Genomic DNA, 22,537 nt, shown 5'->3' on the forward strand with positions numbered 1-22,537 from the left:
ACAGGCTAGTAATAGGGGTGGCAACAATTTTGGCAGATAATGTTAGAAAGAAAGGGTCCAGATTGTCTAGCCCGGCTGATTTGTAGGGGTTCAGATTTTGCAGCTCTTTCAGAACATCAGCTGACTGGATTTGGGAGAAGGAGAAATGGAGAAGGCTTGGGCGAGTTGCTGTGGGGGGGGCAGTGCTGTTGACCGGGGTAGAGGTAGCCAGGTGGAAAGCATGGCCAGCCGTAGAAAAATGCTTATTGAAATTCTCAATTATAGTGGATTTATCAGTGGTGACAGTGTTTCCTATCTTCAGTGCAGTGGGCAGCTGGGAGGAGGTGTTCTTATTCTCCATGGACTTTACAGTTTCCCAGGACTTTTTTGAGTTAGTGTTGCAGGAAGCAAATTTCTGCTTGAAAAAGATAGCCTTGGCTTTTCTAACTGCCTGTGTATAATGGTTTCTAGCTTCCCTGAATATAGTAGTCGCCCATTTGAAAAAAAACAATTCCATAAGTATTCGGACAAATTCACACATCAAGCTTGTGACTCGACAAACTTGTTGGATGTATTTGCAGTTTGTTTTGTTTGTGTTTCAGATTATGTTACGCCCAATATAAATCAATGGTAAATAATGTATTGTGTCAATTTGGAGTCACTTATTGTAAATACGAACAGAATAGGTTTCTGTTTTCACTTCTACATTAATGTGGATGCTACCATGATTATGGATAATCATGAATGAATAGTGAATAATGATGAGTGAGAAGGTTACAAAGGAACAAAGATCATGCTCCCACAAAAAATGCACATTAATTTAGAAGTGTTCAGAAACAAGCGTCTCCAAAATAGAACGAGACATTATTGTCCATTGAGTTCCTATTGGGCATAACATAATCTGAAATACAACCAAAACAAACTGAAAATGCATTCAAAACATTTGTAGAATCACAAGCTTGATGTAGTCTTTGCGAGCTAAAAATATACAACCAAATACAACATATTTAACTATTTGGATACACTATAAGTGAATTTGTCCAAATACTTGTAAAAATATATATGTATTCAATTGGGGGGACTAGATACATGAAGGGCTTTCATTTCTAAACGGCAAAACAGATATGTATGAAAATACCCTCAAATGAAAGGTGGCATTATATACTGTCACCTTATACGAAACAGTTGATCTCAAATCCAAAATGCTGGAGTATAGAGACAAATGTATACATTTTAGCTTCACTTCACTTTCCATCTGGTCATTGACATAATTTACTACTAAAACAAATGATCTGAACCTCTTTCAACCACTGACCCCTTTGATTTTCTGTTATGTTTATGTCATGAACAGTATTGAACAGTAATATTTGGTTTCCTGTGTCTCCATAGTAACAAAGTCAACATTGTTCAACCTTCTGAGCCCCATTATCTTCCGTCGTTTGGGAGGACTCAGTCTGGACTGTCAGTTGGAGGACTGGCATCACTTAGGAATGACGTCACCTGTCAGGAGACAAGGCCAGAACCCAAGACCAGAGAGGAGTTCTTAGAATGTGAGTAAAGAACACACTGTGCATCTGCATGTACACGGACAAACACACACACACACACACACACACACACACACACACACACACACACACACACACACACACACACACACACCTGGATGCACAAATACATTTCACCAGTTGTTGTTTTTTCTTCATCTTCAGATTCCTGCCAGCTCACATTGGATCCCAACACAGCACATAAATACAGTGGGGCAAAAAAGTATTTAGTCAGCCACCAATTGTGCAAGTTCTCCCACTTAAAAAGATGAGAGAGGCCTGTAAATTTTCATCATAGGTACAATTCAACTATGACAGACAAAATGAGAAAAAAAATCCAGAAAATCACATTGTAGGATTTTTAATGAATTTATTTGCAAATTATGGTGGAAAAAAAGTATTTGGTCAATAACAAAAGTTTATCTCAATACTTTGTTATATACCCTTTGTTGGCAATGACAGAGGTCAAAAGTTTCTGTAAGTCTTCACAAGGTTTTCACACACTGTTGCTGGTATTTTGGCCCATTCCTCCATGCAGATCTCCTCTAGAGCAGTGGTGTTTTGGGGCTGTTGCTGGGCAATACGGACTTTCAACTCCCTCCAAAGATTTTCTATGGGGTTGAGATCTGGAGACTGGCTAGGCCACTCCAGGAGCTTGAAATGCTTCTTACGAAGCCACTCTTTCGTTGCCCGGGCGGTGTGTTTGGGATCATTGTCATGCTGAAAGACCCAGCCACGATTCATCTTCAATGCCCTTGCTGATGGAAGCTGATGGTTTTCACTCAAAATCTCACGATACATGGCCCCATTCATTCTTTCCTTTACACGGATCAGTCGTCTTGGTCCCTTTGCAAAAAAACAGCCCCAAAGCATGATGTTTCCACCCCCATGCTTCATAGTAGGTATGGTGTTCTTTGGATGCAACTCAGCATTATTTTCCTCCAAACACGACGAGTTGAGTTTTTACCAAAAAGTTATATTTTGGTTTCATCTGACCATATGACATTCTCCCAATCTTCTTCTGGATCATCCAAATGCTCTCTAGCAAACTTCAGACGGGCCTAGACATGTACTGGCTTAAGCAGGGGGACACGTCTGACACTGCATGATTTGAGGCCCTGGCGGCGTAGTGTGTTACTGATGGTAGGCTTTGTTACTTTGGTCCCAGCTCTCTGCAGGTCATTCACTAGGTCCCCCCGTGTGGTTCTGGGATTTTTGCTCACCGTTCTTGTGATCATTTTGACCCCACGGGGTGAGATCTTGCGTGGAGCCCCAGATCGAGGGAGATTATCAGTGGTCTTGTATGTCTTCCATTTCCTAAAAATTCCCCCACAGTTGATTTCTTCAAACCAAGCTGCTTACCTATTGCAGATTCAGTCTTCCCAGTCTGGTGCAGGTCTACAATTTTGTTTCTGGTGTCCTTTGACAGCTCTTTGGTCTTGGCCATAGTGGAGTTGGGAGTGTGACTGTTTGAGGTTGTGGACAGGTGTCTTTTATACTGATAACAAGTTCAAACAGGTGCCATTAATACAGGTAACGAGTGGAGGACAGAGGAGCCTCTTAAAGAAGAAGTTACAGGTCTATGAGAGCCAGAAATCGTGCTTGTTTGTAGGTGACCAAATACTTATTTTCCACCATAATTTGCAAATAAATTCATTTAAAAATCCTACAATGTGATTTTCTGGATTATTTTGTCTGTCATAGTTGAAGTGTACCTATGATGAAAATTACAGGCCTCTCTCATCGTTTTAAGTGGAAGAACTTGCACAATTGGTGGCTGACTAAATACTTTTTTGCCCCACTGTATGTGTATCTTACCCCTCCCTTCCATTGGGTAACAAGTTGTCATATCGGGTTAGTCCACTAGGGAATGTTCATTGCATTATGTTAGTAATCAATTCAACGTGTACCGTGTGTGTGTTTATGTATTTCTGTGTTTTTAATTTCTGTATTGCTGAGTCATCATTTAGACTAGCGTTGTGCAGATATCTAAGAATTTTGCGACGTTTATTAATAAATAATAAATTGTAATAAATGTAAATAATAATAATAACAAATAATAAATTGCAGCTGCCTGGATAATGTCTTCCATAGCACCCTTCGCTTTGTCACAGGTGACAATTTTAATACTCACCACTGCCTCCTGTATCAAAAGGTTGGCTGGACCTCTTTAAAGTCATGTATATCACATCATTACACTCTTTTTGTTTACAGAACTCTGCTCCATAAGCTTCCAATTTACCTAACTTTACTGTTAAGATTTAAAATGACATCAAACCCGTTCACCCGTGGTTAACTCTGGAGATGTCTTTAGTAAGTACAGATTTAGGTAAATCAGCTTTTAACTTCCTTGCACCGTAAGTTTGAAATAATTTCCAAAATACATTACGATTGGAAGCTTTGGTGTCCCAAAGAGCAATTAGACAGTTAACAGAGGATTTTTATAATGAAGGATGTGTTTGTTTTAATTGAATGTGTTTTGCATCTTAATGTGTATTTAATGTGTATAGTGTGTATATTTATGTTAATTCATGTGGGTTTTTTTGTATTGTGCAGGGCTCATTTGCAAAAGAGACTCTAGTCTCAATATGACATTCCCTTTTGAAATTAAGGTAAATTATGTTGATTATGCCTAGAACTGGCCCTGGTTGTATGTGACCAAGTCAATAGGCTTTTCAAAACTTTGCCATGTTGTAATGTTGCCACAGTGTTTAATCTTAGGGATAGGCGTCCCGCTTCCGGTGAAACTGGAGGGCGTGCAATTCAAATAAATAATCATAAATATTATGGATATTAAACATTTAGGTACATATAAGTGTCTTATATCGTTTGAAAGCTTAAATTCTTGTTAATCTAACTGCACTATCCGTTTTACAGTAGCTATTACAGCGAAAACATGCCATGCTATTGTTTGATGACGGCACCCCACATCAAAATATTTTTCCACTGGCACAGGTTTCAAACATTCACAAATAACGATTAAATATTCACGTACTTTTTGAAAATCTTCCTCTGATTGATTTGGCATCCAAAGGGGCCCAGCTATAACATGCCGTGTCGTTTTGTTAGATAAAATCCTTCTTTATATCTCAAAAAGTCCGTTTAGTTGGCGCCATCACTTTGAGTAATCCACTCATTCAACTGGCAGAGAACGGAATCCGAAAATCGTTGTTTCAGCAAGTCAAAATACTTTTCTACTCACTCCTCAGATACCCTAAAATGTAATAAAACTATAATATTTCTGATGGGAAAGAAGTATGTTCAATAGGAAACTGATTTTAGCAGGTGCGCCTTGCAAACTCAAATTTCCAAGACTGGGTCCCTGTACTAAAACTGAATTTCTTATTACTTTTTTAAGTTACAAGCCTAAAACCTTGAACATAGACTGCTGCCACCCAGTGGACGACATAGGAATTGCTAATTTTCTAAATGTTTTACTTGCCTTTGTAAGAGGATGGTCTATCTAAAAACAAAATATTTCAGATGGTTTTCCTTTGGATTTTCTCCTACCATATATATTGTGTTATATTCTCCTACATTATTTTAACATTTCTACGTACGTCAATGTGTTTTCTTTCCAATGGTACCAATTATATGCATATCCTGTCTTCAGGGTCTGAGCAACAGGCAGTTTACTTTGGACATGTCATTCAGGCGGAAATTGAGAAAAAAGGGGCCTAGCCCTAAGAAGTTTGTACTCATTGCATACTAAAAATATGGGACCAAATACAAAACTTTTGAAGACTTGAATACACTATAAGTGAATTTGTCCCAAAAATATATGTATTCAATTGGGGGGACTAGATGCCATTGAGAAATGAAAGCACTTTATGTAAAACAGATATTTATGAAAATGCCCTCAAATGAAATGTGACATTATATACTGTGCCAGTAAACCAAACATTTGATCTCAAATCCAAACTGCTGGTGTATTGAACATGATGGGAGACAGAGAGCTGGTTTCAAGCGCAGGGCGCAGCAGGTGTTTATTGTAAAGGACCACATGAGGAGGCAGGTAGCTGGGTCCAATAGCAGACAGAAGGTCATACACAGGAAGTCCAAAAAAGGCAACAGTACAGGCAGGGAAAAGGCTAGTAACGTCATTCGGGAGATCAGGCAATAGGTTAATAAGAAGAAATATGATAGGCTAAAGTACAGGCAGGGAATAGGTAAAAGGCATTGTTAGTGAGGCAGGGAAAAACTATCATACACGGGAGGATAAACTGTATGTGAAACTGAGCGCTTCAAATAGACGTTTGTCACAAAACAAACAATACCTCACAATGATAGGGTGCAAAGAACTGAACCAAATAGGTGTGATAATGACATACAGGTGTGTGAACAGGTGATCAGAATTCGGGTGATTGGGATCTGGAGAGTGAGCTGTGTTCAGGGGATCTATGTGTTTGAGAGTGTGAGCTGGAAAGTGGGCTGGAAAGTGAGCTGTGTTCAGGGGATCTACGTGTTTGAGAGTGTGAGCTGGAAAGTGGGCTGGAAAGTGAGCTGCGTTCAGGGGATCTACGTGTTTGAGAGTGTGAGTTGGAAGCAGACGTTACAGCTGGAGTATAGAGACACATTTATACATAGCTTTACTGTCCAAATAAATAAAGTCGGAGTCCATCTGGTGATTGATATAACTAATTACTTAAACAAATGACCTAAACCTCTTTCAATCACTGACCCATTTGACTTTCTGCTATGTTTATGTCATGATCAGTATTGTGATATTTGATGTCATGTGTCTCCATAGTGACAAAAGTCCACATTGTTACACCTTCTGAGCCCCATTATCATCCGTCATTTGGGAGGACTCAGTCTGGACTGTCAGTTGGAGGACTAGCATCACGTAGGAATGACGTCACCTGTCAGGAGACAAGGCCTGAACCCAAGACCAGAGAGGAGTTCTTAGAATGTGAGTAGAGGACACACTGTGCATCTGCATGTACACAGACAAACACACACACACCTGGATGCACACATATATTTCACCAGTTGTTTATTATTTCTCTTTAGATTCCTGTCAGCTCACATTGGACACCACCATAGCACATACACATTTGTGTCTGTCTGAGGGTAACAGAAAGGTGACATGTATTAACAAGGTCCAGTCCTATCATGACCATCCAGACAGATTTACCACCAGGTGTTGTGTAGAGAGGGTCTGTCTGGATCCTGTTACTGGGAGGTAGAGTAGAGTGGAGTGGGTGGGGGGTTAACATAGCTGTCTCATATAAAGGGACAGGCAGGAGAGGTTTTGATGAGTGGTTTATCATCAGTAATCAGGCCAAGTGTTTGATGTGTAGTGTCTTTGGCTGCTCCTTCTATCACAATAGTAAACAGACTGACATATCTGCCCCCTGCTCCAGAAGAGTAGGAGTGTACCTGGACCACAGGACAGGAACTCGGTCTTTCTACAGTGTCTCTGACACAATGACCCTCCTACACAGAGTCCAGACCACATTCACTCAGCCCCTCTATCCTGGGTTTTTTGTCTGTAGTGGATCTGTAAAGATACTGACACCAATACAATAATGAACTTTGTTTAGAATACCAAAACATTTTTATTTGACCTTTATTTAACTAGGCAAGTCAGTTAAGAACAAATTCTTATTTACAATGACGGCCTAGGAACAGTGGGTTAACTGCCTTGTTCGGGGGCAGAATGACAGATTTTTACCTTGTCAGTTTGGGGATTCAATCTCGCAACCTTTTGGTCACTGGCCCAACGCTCTAACCACTAGGCTACCTGCCGCTATATATATAACATCTTCAAGTAAGATTTTAAAATACTTGCAGCACATAGTTAGAAAATATTACCAAGTTTAAATAAAGGTGCACATGAATGTTCCTTACTGTCTAGTCCTTTCTTTAAAAATGATTTCATATAAAACACCCTAGTTCTCCTAAATGTGGACCATAGACTCTGAGACTAGTCACGCAAGACATAGTGGTAAATTTACATTTTGATTCTGGTTTTGTTACTAAACATACATTACAATATATTACTGTTGTATATTTAACTAATATAGATTTTCTTTCTCACAATTCTGTATTTAAACAAGCAACAATGAATCTGAGCTGTAGAATTAAGGCTCCTAGACACATAGTGGCTGGTAACCTTATGGTTTGGGTTACAGTCTCCTTGCATAGGGCCAATATCTCAAGCCCAGATTGTCAAAAAGTTGTACAAATATGCATACAAGCAGAACACCAATAGAGTAATTTTAGGGCTAAACCCTGAACTGAGTGGCCCATAGGTGGCGCTATAATAAGCACTTAAATTCAAAAGCTCAGCCCAGCCACAGCATTTGACATTTAGCAACTCAAGTCTATACTGTGTTTGTAAAAAGCTAAGAATTTTGTAAAAAGATGAGAGAAAATGTCAATTTTGTAAAAACGAAAGTTAATGTTCCCACCCCAAACCTAACTAAACCCAAACTACTCAACTTCTTGTTATCCATCCAATTGATACTGACTGTGGGGCTTAAGGGCACTGCAAATTAGGTTTATTCTGAAACATGTTGATATTTTCAAAAACATGGAAACAGGATGCAATTGTGGGGTGGCAGGTAGCCTGGCGGGTAGGAGCGTTGGGCCAGTAACCGAAAGGTTTCTAGATTGAATCCCAGAGTTGACAAGGTAAAAAATCTGTCGTTCTGCCCCTGAGCAAGGGAGTAAACCAACTGTTCCCCGTTGCAGAAGTTGTGGACAACGATTAAGGCTGCCCTCCGCACCTCTCTGATTCAGAGCGGTTGGGTTAAATGCGAAAGACACATTTCAATTGAATGCATTCAGTTGTACAACTGACTAGGTATCCTCCTGTCTGTTGTGAACCTAAACTGTTAGCATATTTTGGGCCGATACCTCATGGGGCAATAACAAGTTATTAGAAATGTAATATATGTAGAACTCCCAGTGATTTTGTCATTCAAATTCAAATTATGTGGTGGCTAAGAGCCTTTGTTGTTGCTTGCAGCTACATTTCAGTTCAGATGTGTGTTGAATGTTTAGTCCACCAGATGGCAAACTATACCGAGTTTGCAACAATATAGTAAGGCAGGCAGAGCACTCCAGTTACAATGTTTTTGAAGTGCAGATCTTGGATTTAAACCTAATCCCAATCTCATCCCTCATCATTTTAAAGTTAATGATATACATTTACATTGGATTATCAGTTAGGGACATGCATACAACATGCAGAGTGGAGTGCTGCTATAAATTCTGAGCAGTAAGATACAGTAGATAGCTGTAGCTTAATTTAAAAAAGATAAGTGGTTGAAACTGTGATTAGAATTTATAAGTGATTATTTGAAGAAAATATTATATAATGGTAGCTAGTTTTTTTATGAACTTGAACTATTGACACTTGTTGACACTTGTGAAGATAATAGTGTAATGAGGTGTGTGTGTAGCTTGTGTAGAGGAGTCAGGCGCAGGACAGCAGATATGAGTAAATAAATGTAATTTACTCAAAATAGACAAATACAATACAATGAAGCGTTCCCACATAACGGACCGTATTACATACAAACAATCACTCCCAAACAAACATGGGGGAACAGAGGTTTAAATAATGAACGAGTAATTGGGAAATTGAAACCAGGTGTGTAAGACAAAGACAAAACAAATGGAAAATGAAAAGTGGATCGGCGATGGCTAGAAGGCCAGTGACGTCGACCGCTGAACGCCGCCCAAACAAGGAGAGGGACCAATTTCGGCGGAAGTCGTGACAAATAGTGTGTTTTCAAAATGATGTTTAGAAGAGACAATTGTCCACTCATCAATGTTATGAAATGGCTCTCCAATGTACAAATGGCTACTGATTTGCACCCACTGACCCTTTATAAGTTCAAACTTTGTATGACATCCTTCTGTACATACTAACTGCATGGCTTGGTCTCTTGGTCTCCTATATGAATAAGTCACATTAATTTAATTAATAAAACCAGAATTTCAGAAATGCACTATGGTGAAAAAGACTAAAATGAAAAATCATAATAATTTGAATTAAGAGGTGCATTCCATGTTGGCACGATATGATTTTATCTGAACTGATATAATGAGTGAAAAGGAAATGTTGAAGGGTCTATAATCCATAATCATATAATTTTAGGGGCAACTTGATTGATCAACGTTTCATAATAACTGATCAGAGATTCACATACAAGTGTCAGTACGACAAATCTAACATATCCAAACCTGCTTAGAGTATCTTCTTTCACTGAGTACTTCATCACATTACTACATCACATTCCCTTACCTGACTACAGGAAACACAGGGAACAACGCAGGCAACATAGTGGTTAATAGCATTGAGCCAGAAATCAAAAGGTTGCTTGTTTGAATCCCCAAGCCGACAAGTTGAAAAAACTATTTATGTGCCCTTGAGCAAGGCACTTATCTCCAGTTGCTCTGGATAAGATTGACTGAAATGTAAATATATTGTAAAGCATGACAAGTTAACACAACAATGACTACAAACCATATGGTATGTAGTAGCAGCAGCCATGCTTGCCTCAATTCCATAGGACCCCAAATGTTGTCACTTGTCTCTCTGGACACATTCAGTACATTCCTTTCCACTATGCCAGTTGCCTATTAAAGTAACTGCCAGTGCAGAGAAGGCTTGGGGACAGAAGAGGATTACATCACTATTGCAATGGCGCACCCCAATGCTTCATGTAATTGCGTTCATGTTTTCAAGTGAGACAGGGGTTCTCATTCAGTCGATGTTAGATTATTTTTTTATTTTTTATTTAACCTTTATTTAACTAGGCAAGTCAGTTAAGAACAAATTCTTATTTCCAATGACGGCCTACACCGGCCAAACCCGGACAACACTGGGCGTATTGTGCGCCGCCCTATGGGACTCCCAATCACGGCCGGTTGTGATACAACCAGGGTGTCTGTAGTGATGCCTCTAGCACTAAGATGTAGTGCCTTAGACCGCTGGGCCGCTCGAGAGCACACAATAGCTTTGTTGTGTCATGTTATTTAGTATTCTGAAACATGACTCTTTCTGTTAGGTTTCTTTTAGGCTTTCTAAGTCACCATCCACTACTAGCGCACGTGCACACACACATACACACACATCCATCTCAACAGTGTAGAAAAATTATGAACATGTGTGGTGTAAGACAGAAAAAAATATGTTTGAAGGATTCTCTTCATGTGAGGAGCTATAGCCCAAACCAAGAGGTCAGGAGAGGACAGTAGTGAGGGTCTGTCGTTTGATATGGGTCAGTGAACTGGAGGTACAGTAGGGGATTTTATAGTATCAGTTCTGATTTTGTTCTGGAAATATGAGTTCTTTGTAACCATCATATTGATAATACATCTACCATATGAGAGTAAGGGCAGTACACCCTTACTTTAACATTGTTACCATACATTTTGATGTCTATTTGTTCTAAACATTTTGATGTTTATAATGTCTTATCATAGGCTTATCCTGTAACTACATGGTAATAATGTAGTATGTAGGCCTACTGTCCCTAGTTATTCCACTTTATGGGCTAGCTACTCTGTTATCACATATGTAATGTGTTAAATTGTGCAACATAAACAGATGACCATCATATCATCCTATGGCCATATGCCTTCACTTAATTAACATAATACACGAAAAGCTTGAATGAGAGTGACGTAGCTAGAAGGAAGTACCTCCCTGAGTGGGAGTGAGTGGCTCGCCTACGAGGGAGTGGACGAGGGGAAAGCTGGGGGCTACTGTAACTCACTGCATGAGAAGAGCGTCGCTGAAATCGTCTGAATACAATACACAAGTAACCTGCGCTTTTCTATCCTTATAAATATTGGACCTTCTGTCTGGTGCTTCTGTTTGAGTTTTTTGTGCATTTCTCTGTGAAATAAGAGTAGACTATTTCGAGAGCTGCCTTGCAAATAATTTCTCTTCCGTCTTTCTGGGACTTTGTAGTTAATGTCTGAGGATTCAACCCCAGAACGCAATAATGTAACTGAATCAAAGACTTCTTTTTTTTCGGGACAAATAGGCCTAGCTACACAGTGTTGATTGAAGCAACCGATTGAGACAGTCATACGCTCGTGTTCCAAGTGAGGATCAGCTCAAAGCATATCCAAAACGCATTACTGTTCCAATGGATTCCTGAAAAGGGGCGTACCATATGCAAGAACCAGACATTGCGGGCAGATCATTCTACTACATTCTGTACTGTAAAGTTGACTGGCTGCTGGAACTAGAAATGTATGTTAGAATAGTACCATTTCTTTGACCCGATTAAATATTTGAATGCGCATGTTTTTAAAAGAAAACAGTGTTTCCACACGCTCTTATTGGAATAGGCTATGTCATTTGGAAATACGATTTGATTACTTTGTATTATTTTCTACCACGGCTGGAACAAGCGTTGCTATGCAGATCATGCACTGTTGGCCAATGTTAGCGATACATTTGATCGTCTGACACCATATCTCATTTTAGGGGATATCTTTTAGGCTGTCTCAACCAACTATTGGAAATGTATTTTGCGTAAACAGCTTTTTGGATATTACAAAACCATGATGGCAAACGAGAATCCTTATAACAGTCGCTTTATTGTCGAAAAATACATCCATCACAAACTGTTGAAAATGGGATTTGTATGGAAATTTCAAGGAGAAAACGATTCTCCAAATAATGGCTTTGGGGACCCCTCTACACCCAACTCCCCCGAAGTTTTTGCACGGAGGTCCCAGCCCACTGCCGCGGGAGAGGACACCGACTCTCCTTACCAAAACAGGAGTCCGCAACCTGACCCACATGCCAGGCTCCACAGGGTCCTGCGCGATGCGGGTGGCGAGATTGAAAGAATGTATCAGCGGGACTTTGCAGAGATGTCGGGGCAGTTGCATTTTACACCCAGCACGGCACAGAGAAGGTTTACCGCTGTAATAGATGAGCTCTTCAGCGACGGGGTAAACTGGGGTCGGATTGTGGCTTTCTTTGAGTTTGGAGGGACAATGTGCGTGGAGAGCGTCAACCGGGAGATGACGTCCCAGGTAGACAACATCGCTCGTTGGATGACGGAGTACTTGAACGGACCCCTACAGAACTGGATCCAGGAGAATGGTGGCTGGGTATGTTTGTTAATAAATCATTCCGCATTTGCTCAGCCTCTATTACACCTATAGGCATATATGCATCAGTTGCAAATGCATCAGTAGTAAGCACATAAACTTACAGTGGATCAATTCCTTCAGGGGAGCATGCACCTGACCCTACCATTACCTCTGTCACGTCAACAAATCAGACTACTACCATTGTCTAACATTTGGGTTCCAATGTCAGCCAACCCTGTTATCACGATGGGGACAGTATAGGCCTACATGGATTGATAATTGTCTGTTTTTGCTGTCCCTATTCTCCTGGCTGATATTTCAGTCAGTCAAGGGAAACCCTACACCTAGTCTGACTGAAGGTCAATCACACACTGAATGAGCTTGACTGCATTTTACTCTGTAATTTGTTTGCCAGATGTTTGGAAACGGCTGACATAATTTCTCTCCCCCAACATGTGTGCTTTGAGTTGAACTACTACACAGCATGATGTCTTCAAAGAGAAACTTGGCGTGTTTCCACCATTCCAGTTTGAATGAATGAACAGAGCGTTTCCCTATTTAGCTTCCACATCAAATGGAGAAAAAAAGCCTCCTCTGTTTCAGTCTCTCCTCTTAGTTCTTTACATCCTGTCCGTCTGTTTTACTGCACCGCTCAAGCATTGAATAATTTATGGCTGAAATTAGAACAGGCACACCATGCTTTCATACACTCCCATCTTGGTGTAGTAGAATCTATGTCTAGGTTACCATAATCACGAATGCACTCATTTGGTAGTTAATTCACCCTCTTTTTCTTTGATTGATAATTTGCATAATCACGGATGAGCAAATGAACTGCTCAAATAGAGAAGCAATGGTTACAGGGACATGATGACCAAATCAGTTCCATGGCTGCGTCCGCGTGCGCCATCATGCGCATGCTGATTTTATCTATCCTCACCAGACGCATTCATGACACGCAGATTAAAATACCAAGACCAACTATGAACCAACGATATTAATTAAGGGAGAGGTCAAAACACATATGAAACATCCATGTACATTTTGCTAACATTTAGCTAGCTTGCTGTTGCTAGCTAATTTGTTTCGGGGTTGTTATTTTACCTGAAATGCATATGGTCCTTTTTTTTCCTGGATCTTTGTAGAATGTTGACCAATTTTGAGTCACACAAAATGTGTGTTTTCTACTCCAACAATTAATCCACGTATACAAGTGCAAACCTAGTTAGTTTTTATTTAGTTTTCTTTGATTAATATTGCCTTGTACATTCTTATTCTATGGATTTTATATGGGGGTTGGCAACCAACTTTAAGGTGCATAACCGCCACCAACTGGACTAGAGTGGGGACCTCAGTTCATCTTTCAATCACCCACGTGTGTATATGCTGGTTTAAACCAATGAGTAGATGGGAGAGGTGGGACATGCAGTGCGTCTAAAATATAACTCTATTTTAGCGTCTGGCTGTGCAGTCGCCTGTTGGCGCGCGCTTGTTTCAATTAATTTATTGAATAACATGTATGTGTACATTTAGTTTGGTCAGCATGTTTACATTTGATTGAGAACTACGTTTATTTAAATGTCATCATATTGATGAGGCAATATCTTTCATGACCTCTTTACTTGACCCGTCGTCATGATTAATGTGGCATGTGTGGTTCCCAACACACAGGCAGATACTGTATGCATAGACTGCTGTGGAAAAGGAGAGTGGAGGTGGTAGCTGTCTGGACAGAGCAACAACTGGAGTAGAATAAATGGCAGGGGCCACACAATACAACCACCATCACCAGGGCTACTAGGGAAATCACATTTTCATTATAAAGTTGCGTGTTATTTTGGCAGTTTCTTGGCGTTATTGAAGATGTCTTTGCACCGCAAAACAATAACTGTTTCCCTGTGTGTGTGTGGTGTGGTGTGGTGTGGTGTGTGTGCGTGTGCCTGTGTTTATATAATATTTTTGCATAGCAGTGATCATTTCTACTTGTTCCATCAAAATTAGGAAGCAATCAACACTGAGGTACTTTTCATTGGTTTGTATTATTCAGAAGGTTCCAGCACTCCCATCTCGAGCCAATCAATGATTAATTTATTTAATTTTGTCATCGAAATAACCATTTTGCATTTGTATTAAGACTATGTTCACAGAGGAAGACAAGTTCCAGTTAAAATAGCATTTACACTCTTTGAATTTTATCCATGAATTACTCTTTCCAGTAACGTAAACTCACTCACTTTTGTACATCGCCTTGGTCCATACAATTGACCTTATTTTAGCGCCCCAAAAACGTAATACTTCCAGATCAACTGTAATGTCAATACCATTGTAAAGCACACTTTCTCCCCTTTCCAACAAAATAAATGACATGACCTAAACGCTGCCTGTTTCTGCATAATTCAAGCAGGCAATGAGCTCCGTCGGGTCTTTTTAAAAATGGCGGGTGGGGAAGCGAAACTAATGCGTGATAGTAAGAAGGAGAGATGTTGTGTGGGAAAACTGCATTTTTTCACTTGATCTGTCCAACTTATCACCTTATCGCCTCTAAAATGTAAATAAAACACTATAACGAGTTTATATAATGTGTGATTGCGTTCCTATTTGAAGGTTTGTGTCGAATTTGAATCAAGTTTTTAGGACGGTGCTAAAGTGATTTTCAGAAGTAAACAGTTTTTTTGAGAGTCGTGATCGCTTGCAGTGACAAAGCAAAATATGACTAGGTATCCCCCCCTTACCCTCATCACTGTCCATTTCTTGTTTTTAAACGATGAGAGAAGTGCTACAACTGGTAGAGAGAGATTGTAAGACGGAAATAGTTGCTTTATGCGTGCTGTACGTTATGGCATGACATGTCACGATGTAACGGAGGGTCCATTTTTTTCAACTTTTCTCCAACACTATAGAGCCCTTACCATGTCGATCAACGCTTGAATAGAAACGTAGTTCACACCCCCGGAATCGGTGCAGCCAGCTGGTTTCTTCACGCATCACGCCGACAAACATCTTTCTGGTAAGAAGAGGGACGGAGGCGTATGCCTTATGATTAACGAGACGTGGTGTGGTCACAACAACATACAGGAACTCAAGTCCTTCTGATCACCTGATTTAGAATTCCTCACAATCAAAGGTCGACCGCATTATCTACCAAGGGAATTCTCTTCGATTATAATCACAGCCGTATATATTCCCCCCCAAGCAGACACATCGATGGCTCTGAACGAACTTTATTTGACTCTATGTAAACTGGAAACCACATATCCTGAGGCTGCATTCATTGTAGCTGGGGATTTTAACAAGGCTAATCTGAAAACAAGACTCCCTAAATTGTATCAGCATATCGATTGCGCAACCAGGGCTGGTAAAACCTTGGATCATTGCTATTCTAACTTCCGCGACGCATATAAGGCCCTCCCCCACCCTTCTTTCGGAAAAGCTGACCACGACTCCATTTTGTTGCTCCCTGCCTACAGACAGAAGCTAAAACAAGAAGCTCCCGCGCTCAGGTCTGTTCAACGCTGGTCCGACCAATCTGATTCCACGCTCCAAGACTGCTTCCATCATGTGGACTGGGGTATGTTCCGCACTGCGTCCAACAACAACATTGACGAATACGCTGATTCGGTGAGTGAGTTCATTAGAAAGTGCATTGAAGATGTCGTTCCCATAGCAATGATTCCCAAACCAGAAACCGTGGATTGATGGCAGCATTCGCGTGAAACTGAACTCGCGAACCACTGCTTTTAACCAGGGCAAGGTGACCGGAAACATGACCGAATACAAACAGTGTAGCTATTCCCTCCGCAAGGCAATCAAACAAGCTAAGAGTCAGTATAGAGACAAAGTAGAATCGCAATTCAACGGCTCAGACACAAGAGGTATGTGGCAGGGTCTACAGTCAATCACGGATTACAAAAAGAAAACCAGCCCCATCACGGACCAGGATGTCTTGCTCCCAGGCAGACTAAATAACTTTTTGGCCCGCTTTGAGGACAATACAGTGCCACTAACACGGCCCGCAACCAAAACATGCGGACTCTCCTTCACTGCAGCCGACGTGAGTAAAACATTTAAACGTGTTAACCCTCGCAAGGCTGCAGGCCCAGACGGCATCCCCAGCCGCGTGCGCAGACCAGCTGGCTGGTGTGTTTAGGGACATATTCAATCAATCCTTATCCCAGTCTGCTGTTCCCACATGCTTCAAGAGGGCCACCATTGTTCCTGTTCCCAAGAAAGCTAATGTAACTGAGCTAAACGACTACCGCCCCGTAGCACTCACTTCCATCATCATGAAGTGCTTTGAGAGACTAGTCAAGGACCATATCACCTCCACCCTACCTGACATCCTAGACCCACTCCAATTTGCTTACCGCCCAAATAGGTCCACAGACGATGCAATCTCCACCACACTGCACACTGCCCTAACCCATCTGGACAAGAGGAATACCTATGTGAGAATGCTGTTCATCGACTACAGCTCAGCATTTAACACCATAGTACCCTCCAAACTCGTCATCAAGTTCGAGACCTTGGGTCTCGACCCCGCCCTGTGCAACTGGGTACTGGACTTCCTGACGTGCCTCCCCCAGGTGGTGAGGGTAGGTAACAACATCTCCACCCCGCTGATCCTCAACACTGGGGCCCCACAAGGGTGCGTTCTGAGCCCTCTCCTGTACTCCCTGTTCACCCATGACTGCGTGGCCATGCACGCCTCCAACTCGATCATCAAGTTTGCGGACGACACTACAGTGGTAGGCTTGATTACAAACAACGACGAGACGGCCTACAGGTAGGAGGTGAGGGCCCTCGGAGTGTGGTGTCAGGAAAATAACCTGACACTCAACGTCAACAAAACTAAGGAGATGATTGTGGACTTCAGGAAACAGCAGAGGGAGCACCCCCCTATCCACATCGATGGGACAGTAGTGGAGAGGGTAGTAAGTTTTAAATTCCTTGGCGTACACATCACAGACAAACTGAATTGGTCCACCCACACAGACAGCATCGTGAAGATGGCGCAGCAGCGCCTCTTCAACCTCAGGAGGCTGAAGAAATTCGGCTTGTCACCAAAAGTACTCACAAACTTCTATAGATGCACAATCGAGAGCATCCTGTCGGGCTGTATCCCCGCCTGGTACGGCAACTGCTTCGCCCACAACCGTAAGGCTCTCCAGAGGGTAGTGAGGTCTGCACAATGCATCACCGGGGGCAAACTACCTGCCCTCCAGGACACCTACACCACCCGATGTCACAGGAAGGCCATAAAGATCATCAAGGACAACAACCACCCGAGCCACTGCCTGTTCACCCCGCTATCATCCAGAAGGCGAGGTCAGTACAGGTGCATCAAAGCAGGGACAGAGAGACTGAAAAACAGCTTCTATCTCAAGGCCATCAGACTGTTAAACAGCCACCACGAACATTGAGTGGCTGCTGCCAACACAGTGACTCAACTCCAGCCACTTTTATAATGGGAATTGATGGAAATTGATGTAAAATATATCACTAGCCACTGTAAACAATGGTACTTAATATAATGTTTACATACCCTACATTATTCATCTCCTATGTATATGTATATACTGTACTCTATATCATCTACTGCATCTTTATGTAATACATGTATCACTAGCCATTTTAAACTATGCCACTTTGTTTACATACCCTACATTACTCATCTCATATGTATATACTGTACTCGATACCTTCTACTGCATCTTGCCTATGCCGTTTTTGACCATCACTCATTCATATATCTTTATGTACATATGCTTTATCCCTTTACACTTGTGTGTATAAGGTAGTAGTTTTGGAATTGTTAGGTTAGATTACTCATTGGTTATTACTGCATTGTCGGAACTAGAAGCACAAGCATTTCGCTACACTCACATTTAACATCTGCTAACAATGTGTATGTGACAAATACATTTTATTTGATTTTGAAGTCAACACAGTCGCTACAGTCCCATTCTTTTCTTTGTAGCCTCGTTTGAATGTCACGGTTGCGCACATTTGTACGGAATGGGGTGAGTTTACGTTAGCTATTCATTATCATTAGCATTGTTCCAGCAAGACCAGATTTTATAAGTAGATTTATTATAGTTATTACTAATGCCTGTATACAATATACTGTATATTGTATTGCTGAGAGAGCTGGTTGTTAAATTTCGTTTTCTATATTCAAATATGTTGGGTGAGTCTTGTCTCAGTCTGGTTGGTAAATCAGTACATTGGCGATGAAGGAGATTTGTCCAAATGGGCATCTGGCCACTGGCCGTCTATTCATAGATTTTGCCTGTGTGGTGTCAGTTACATCAGATTCTGCACACAACGTACAGGTACAGCTTGTTGTCAGGCGAAGACAGGCTTGCATCATTCCACTAGCGTATGTATGGATGTGACAGTAAATGAGACAACTGAGTTTTTCTATGCTCTTGCACGGTCACCGTTGAAGCTTTAATAGTCCAATGCAGTTGTTTTTATCTCAATATCAAATCATTTCTGGGTAACAATTAAGTACCTTACTGTGATGGTTTTCAAATTAAAATGGTCAAAAATAAACAAAGAGCAATTTCTCAAGCAATATTTTTGCTTGAACTGTCTGAGTGGGGAATCTGAAAACTAGCTGTTATTGGCAGAGAGGTTTGGAACTCTCTTTCTTATTGGTCTATGAACTTATTTACCGCCTGGTGATATCACCGGGCAGGCCAAAACTCCATCCCACCACAACAGGTTCAAATTTCAGGTGGTCTTTTCAAACAGCTCTTATACTAAAAAGGCCTTAACATCACAGGAGGTTGGTGGCACCTTAATTGGGGAGGACGGGCTCATGGTAATGGCTGGAGAAGAATAAGTGGAACGGTATGAAATACATGGTTTCTATGTTTGATGCCATTCCATTTGCTCCGTTCCAGCCATTATTATGAGCCATCCTCCCCTCAGCAGCCTCTACTGATTAACATAATTTTCACAATTTCACAGTAGTATCCCAACCTCATAGTGTGGTAATATACTTTTTATTTTTTACTTTAGTTTATTAAGTAAATGTTTTCTTAACTCTAATTCTTGAACTGCATTGTTGGTTTTAAAGGCTTGTAATTAAGCATTTCACAGTAACCTGTTGTATTCGGCGCACGTGACATACAATTTGTTTTGATATATACAAAACCCAGGCAAATTACATGTTTGACTACACTGGACCTTTAAATCTTGTTATCCAATTGCGAGGACGAGGAACGTACTGTCTTGGGGGTGTTCCTTATATCTTGTCTGTTTCACTGTATGTACAGCACAGGAGGTTGGTGGCACCTTCATTGGGGAGAACGGGCTTGTGGTAAGGACTGGAACGGAGTCAGTGGTATGGTATCAAATACATCAAACACATGGTTTCCAGGTGTTTGATGCCATTCTGTTTGCTCCGTTCTCGCCATCGATGTACAGGTCAGGTAATAGAGAAAGGTTGTTCACTATCACATTTTGAGCTGATCATGGTCTTTCCCACAATTCCTCTGATGTGTCCTCCTGGCACAAAGAAATCTTGAAACGATGCGTTACAACCAAAGAATGTCGATGTCAGTCAGATGCATCCTCTAAATTGGTCAGATGGCTTAGCTTATTTGTCAAGAAGAATTGCCCTTTCCCCCTTATGGTTAAGCTGTACTTATTATCCTTTCTTTTGAATCCATGTGATTCATTAATCCTCGGATGAAGCCTGCCGAATAATTGCGCCGTCTGTGGAGAATACATGATTCAGCTGCGCTACCCTGTGCCTTTTCAGTACTACTGTTATTTCAGATCCCCTGCTGGGACAACCCTAGTTTACCAGCCTGTGATCAAGACCCTTTGTCTTGTATTAGCCCAATTCAATTTCAGTTTTATTTTGAGTTTCTGAAGAATTGCCCATATCTTTTTTTGTATTTCGTCCACAGGTAACTGTTTGTGGTGACTTATTTTGTTGTTTATTCTGCAGGTTGACGTTTAGTCCCATGAGTCTTGGCCTGGAGGCAGAACTGAGCGATTAGATAGGGCAAATGCAAAGTCAGAATTGGCTAAATATGATTTTTTTATGAAAAAAATGTGCATTTTGGTCTTAATTTAAGGCTAGGGTTAGGCATTACGGTTAGCAGTGTGGTTAGGGTGAAAGTTAGGTTTAAAATGTGTCAGCTCGTGACCACCCTGCAGAGCTGCCTCCAGAACAAGATTCATGATGAAAAACGCTAACCTGCATTTATTGTTTATTACCCCAAGAAGAGTTTGACTTTGAATGCTATTTTTGTTTTTGTTTTGAGAGCCTTTTTGTCTGGGGGATTCCAGCCCAAACAAGTCCGTGCTGATGACATCCTTAGTAAATAAGGTGGGGAAAGGATGGGAATGTTTACAGACAGGAAAAGGTCACTTGACACCATGGTAAAGGGGGCATGCTTTGCCTTGTGGGTGGCTTGCGGTCCAGTTTGTTCCTTTCTATGACCCCCTTTACAAAAAATTGTCCAGAGTTACATTCTAGTTATAATAACAACATATGTTTTATACTGTAAGTAAGGCCTAGTATGGGCCACAATTATGAACTTCGATTCCCTTTCTCTGTTATTGCAGAATAGCCAGAGTATGCTCTGGGGGCCCATTACTGTCTCTTTTTGACCAACTTCTTCTATGCTGGGAAGATTTTCCACTTCTGCTTTGTGTGTCAGGAAAACTTTTAATCACAATAAGAGCTGCATATAGTTGCCTCCAATTAATTGGAAGACTTTGACATTCTTTAGGTCTTGGATTCAAGCTTTGTTCTTTGTTGACGTGAGGGTGTAGGGAGCCGACGTTGCTCTTTCATGTCGAAATGTTTCTTTTTTAAACGAACAAAAGCCTTCTCAAATTTAAAGTCACTCACTCTTTCGTACTCTGTAGTTAGGATTGTGTCAAGGTAGGACATGCCTGGCATGAAGATGATCACTATACCACATCATACTGTAGTTTACCCCAAATGGTCCAATGGTTAAAATCAGCAAACTGGAAATTTCAGTATCACCAACTTGATTTTTACACTTTTTTAGGGTGTGCACTTTTTTAGGGTATGCAAATGAGGACAGGTGAAGTGTGTCGTTTGCAATTGCCGGATTGCAGCTTGCCTAACGAGGTTTTCATTGTCTGCTTACTGCTAATCTCTAACTAATTTAATGTGTTTTTGTCATGCTACAAATTATAGTTGTTGGTTATCATAGTCACTGTACATGTTCCTAACTGCCTATCATGTGGAGGAGGGAGGAATTACATGAATTTAGGGGATTGAGCTGCTTGTTAATGTACTCCGCAGCTCATCCCTTTTGGCTCAGTTTGAGATGATTGCGGTTAGCCTGTTGCTATTAAAAACATTTGAAATAATGTCCATTCGTTTGTCTGGACAGGGCATTTGAGCTCAATCAAATATAACGAGTGATAACAAATGACTGTGTTCGCAGGGCACAAATGTCTCTGCAAATTTAACAGCAAATGTATTTTGTATTCTCATTTAATCACTCTGGGTTACATTCTCTGTATCAATAAGTTACCAACCTTTCATCATTTTGCTCTTTAGTTTGTGTGAGTAGGCTAGAGTCATTCAGGTGCTCAACCCACGCAGTGCATACCTGTGGCTCTTGGCATTTGTTTGTCTCGATGAAGGACGCTGATTGGCTATGTTTACTGTCAGGTGGAGCTCAATGAGGCATGTTTGACCTGCTTGGTATTACTGTGGTGGTAGTAGAGGAAGGGGCGTTGAAAGAAAAAGAAAAGTGCTTCAATCAGTGGAACGTCACTCAGGTATTCATTTCCCTGTATATGTGCCTCTTACCAAGAGCTTTCAACTGATATTGTTTATATAAGCGAACTCGACACAGAGCAGTATGTGAAAATCCCCAGAGATAAAGACAAGAAAGACCAAGCAGGAGCTTTTCTCTTTCTGATGTTTCCTA

General features: G+C 41.0%; 1 protein-coding gene across 1 annotated transcript in view; it reads left to right on the forward strand.

Annotated features, from left to right (window-relative positions):
* The first annotated feature begins 11,217 nt into the window (after positions 1-11,217).
* The window catches only part of LOC110535287 (apoptosis regulator Bcl-2-like), a 69,926-nt gene continuing 58,606 nt past the window's right edge, over positions 11,218-22,537 (forward strand). The window contains exon 1 of the mRNA XM_036934900.1: positions 11,218-12,620. Coding sequence (XP_036790795.1) covers positions 12,063-12,620 — 558 coding nt within the window. The 5' untranslated portion in view covers positions 11,218-12,062. The remainder of the gene's footprint in view (positions 12,621-22,537) is intronic.

The sequence above is a fragment of the Oncorhynchus mykiss genome, chromosome 11, assembly GCF_013265735.2.
Source record: "Oncorhynchus mykiss isolate Arlee chromosome 11, USDA_OmykA_1.1, whole genome shotgun sequence".
In the NCBI taxonomy this organism is placed as follows: Eukaryota; Metazoa; Chordata; class Actinopteri; order Salmoniformes; family Salmonidae; genus Oncorhynchus; species Oncorhynchus mykiss.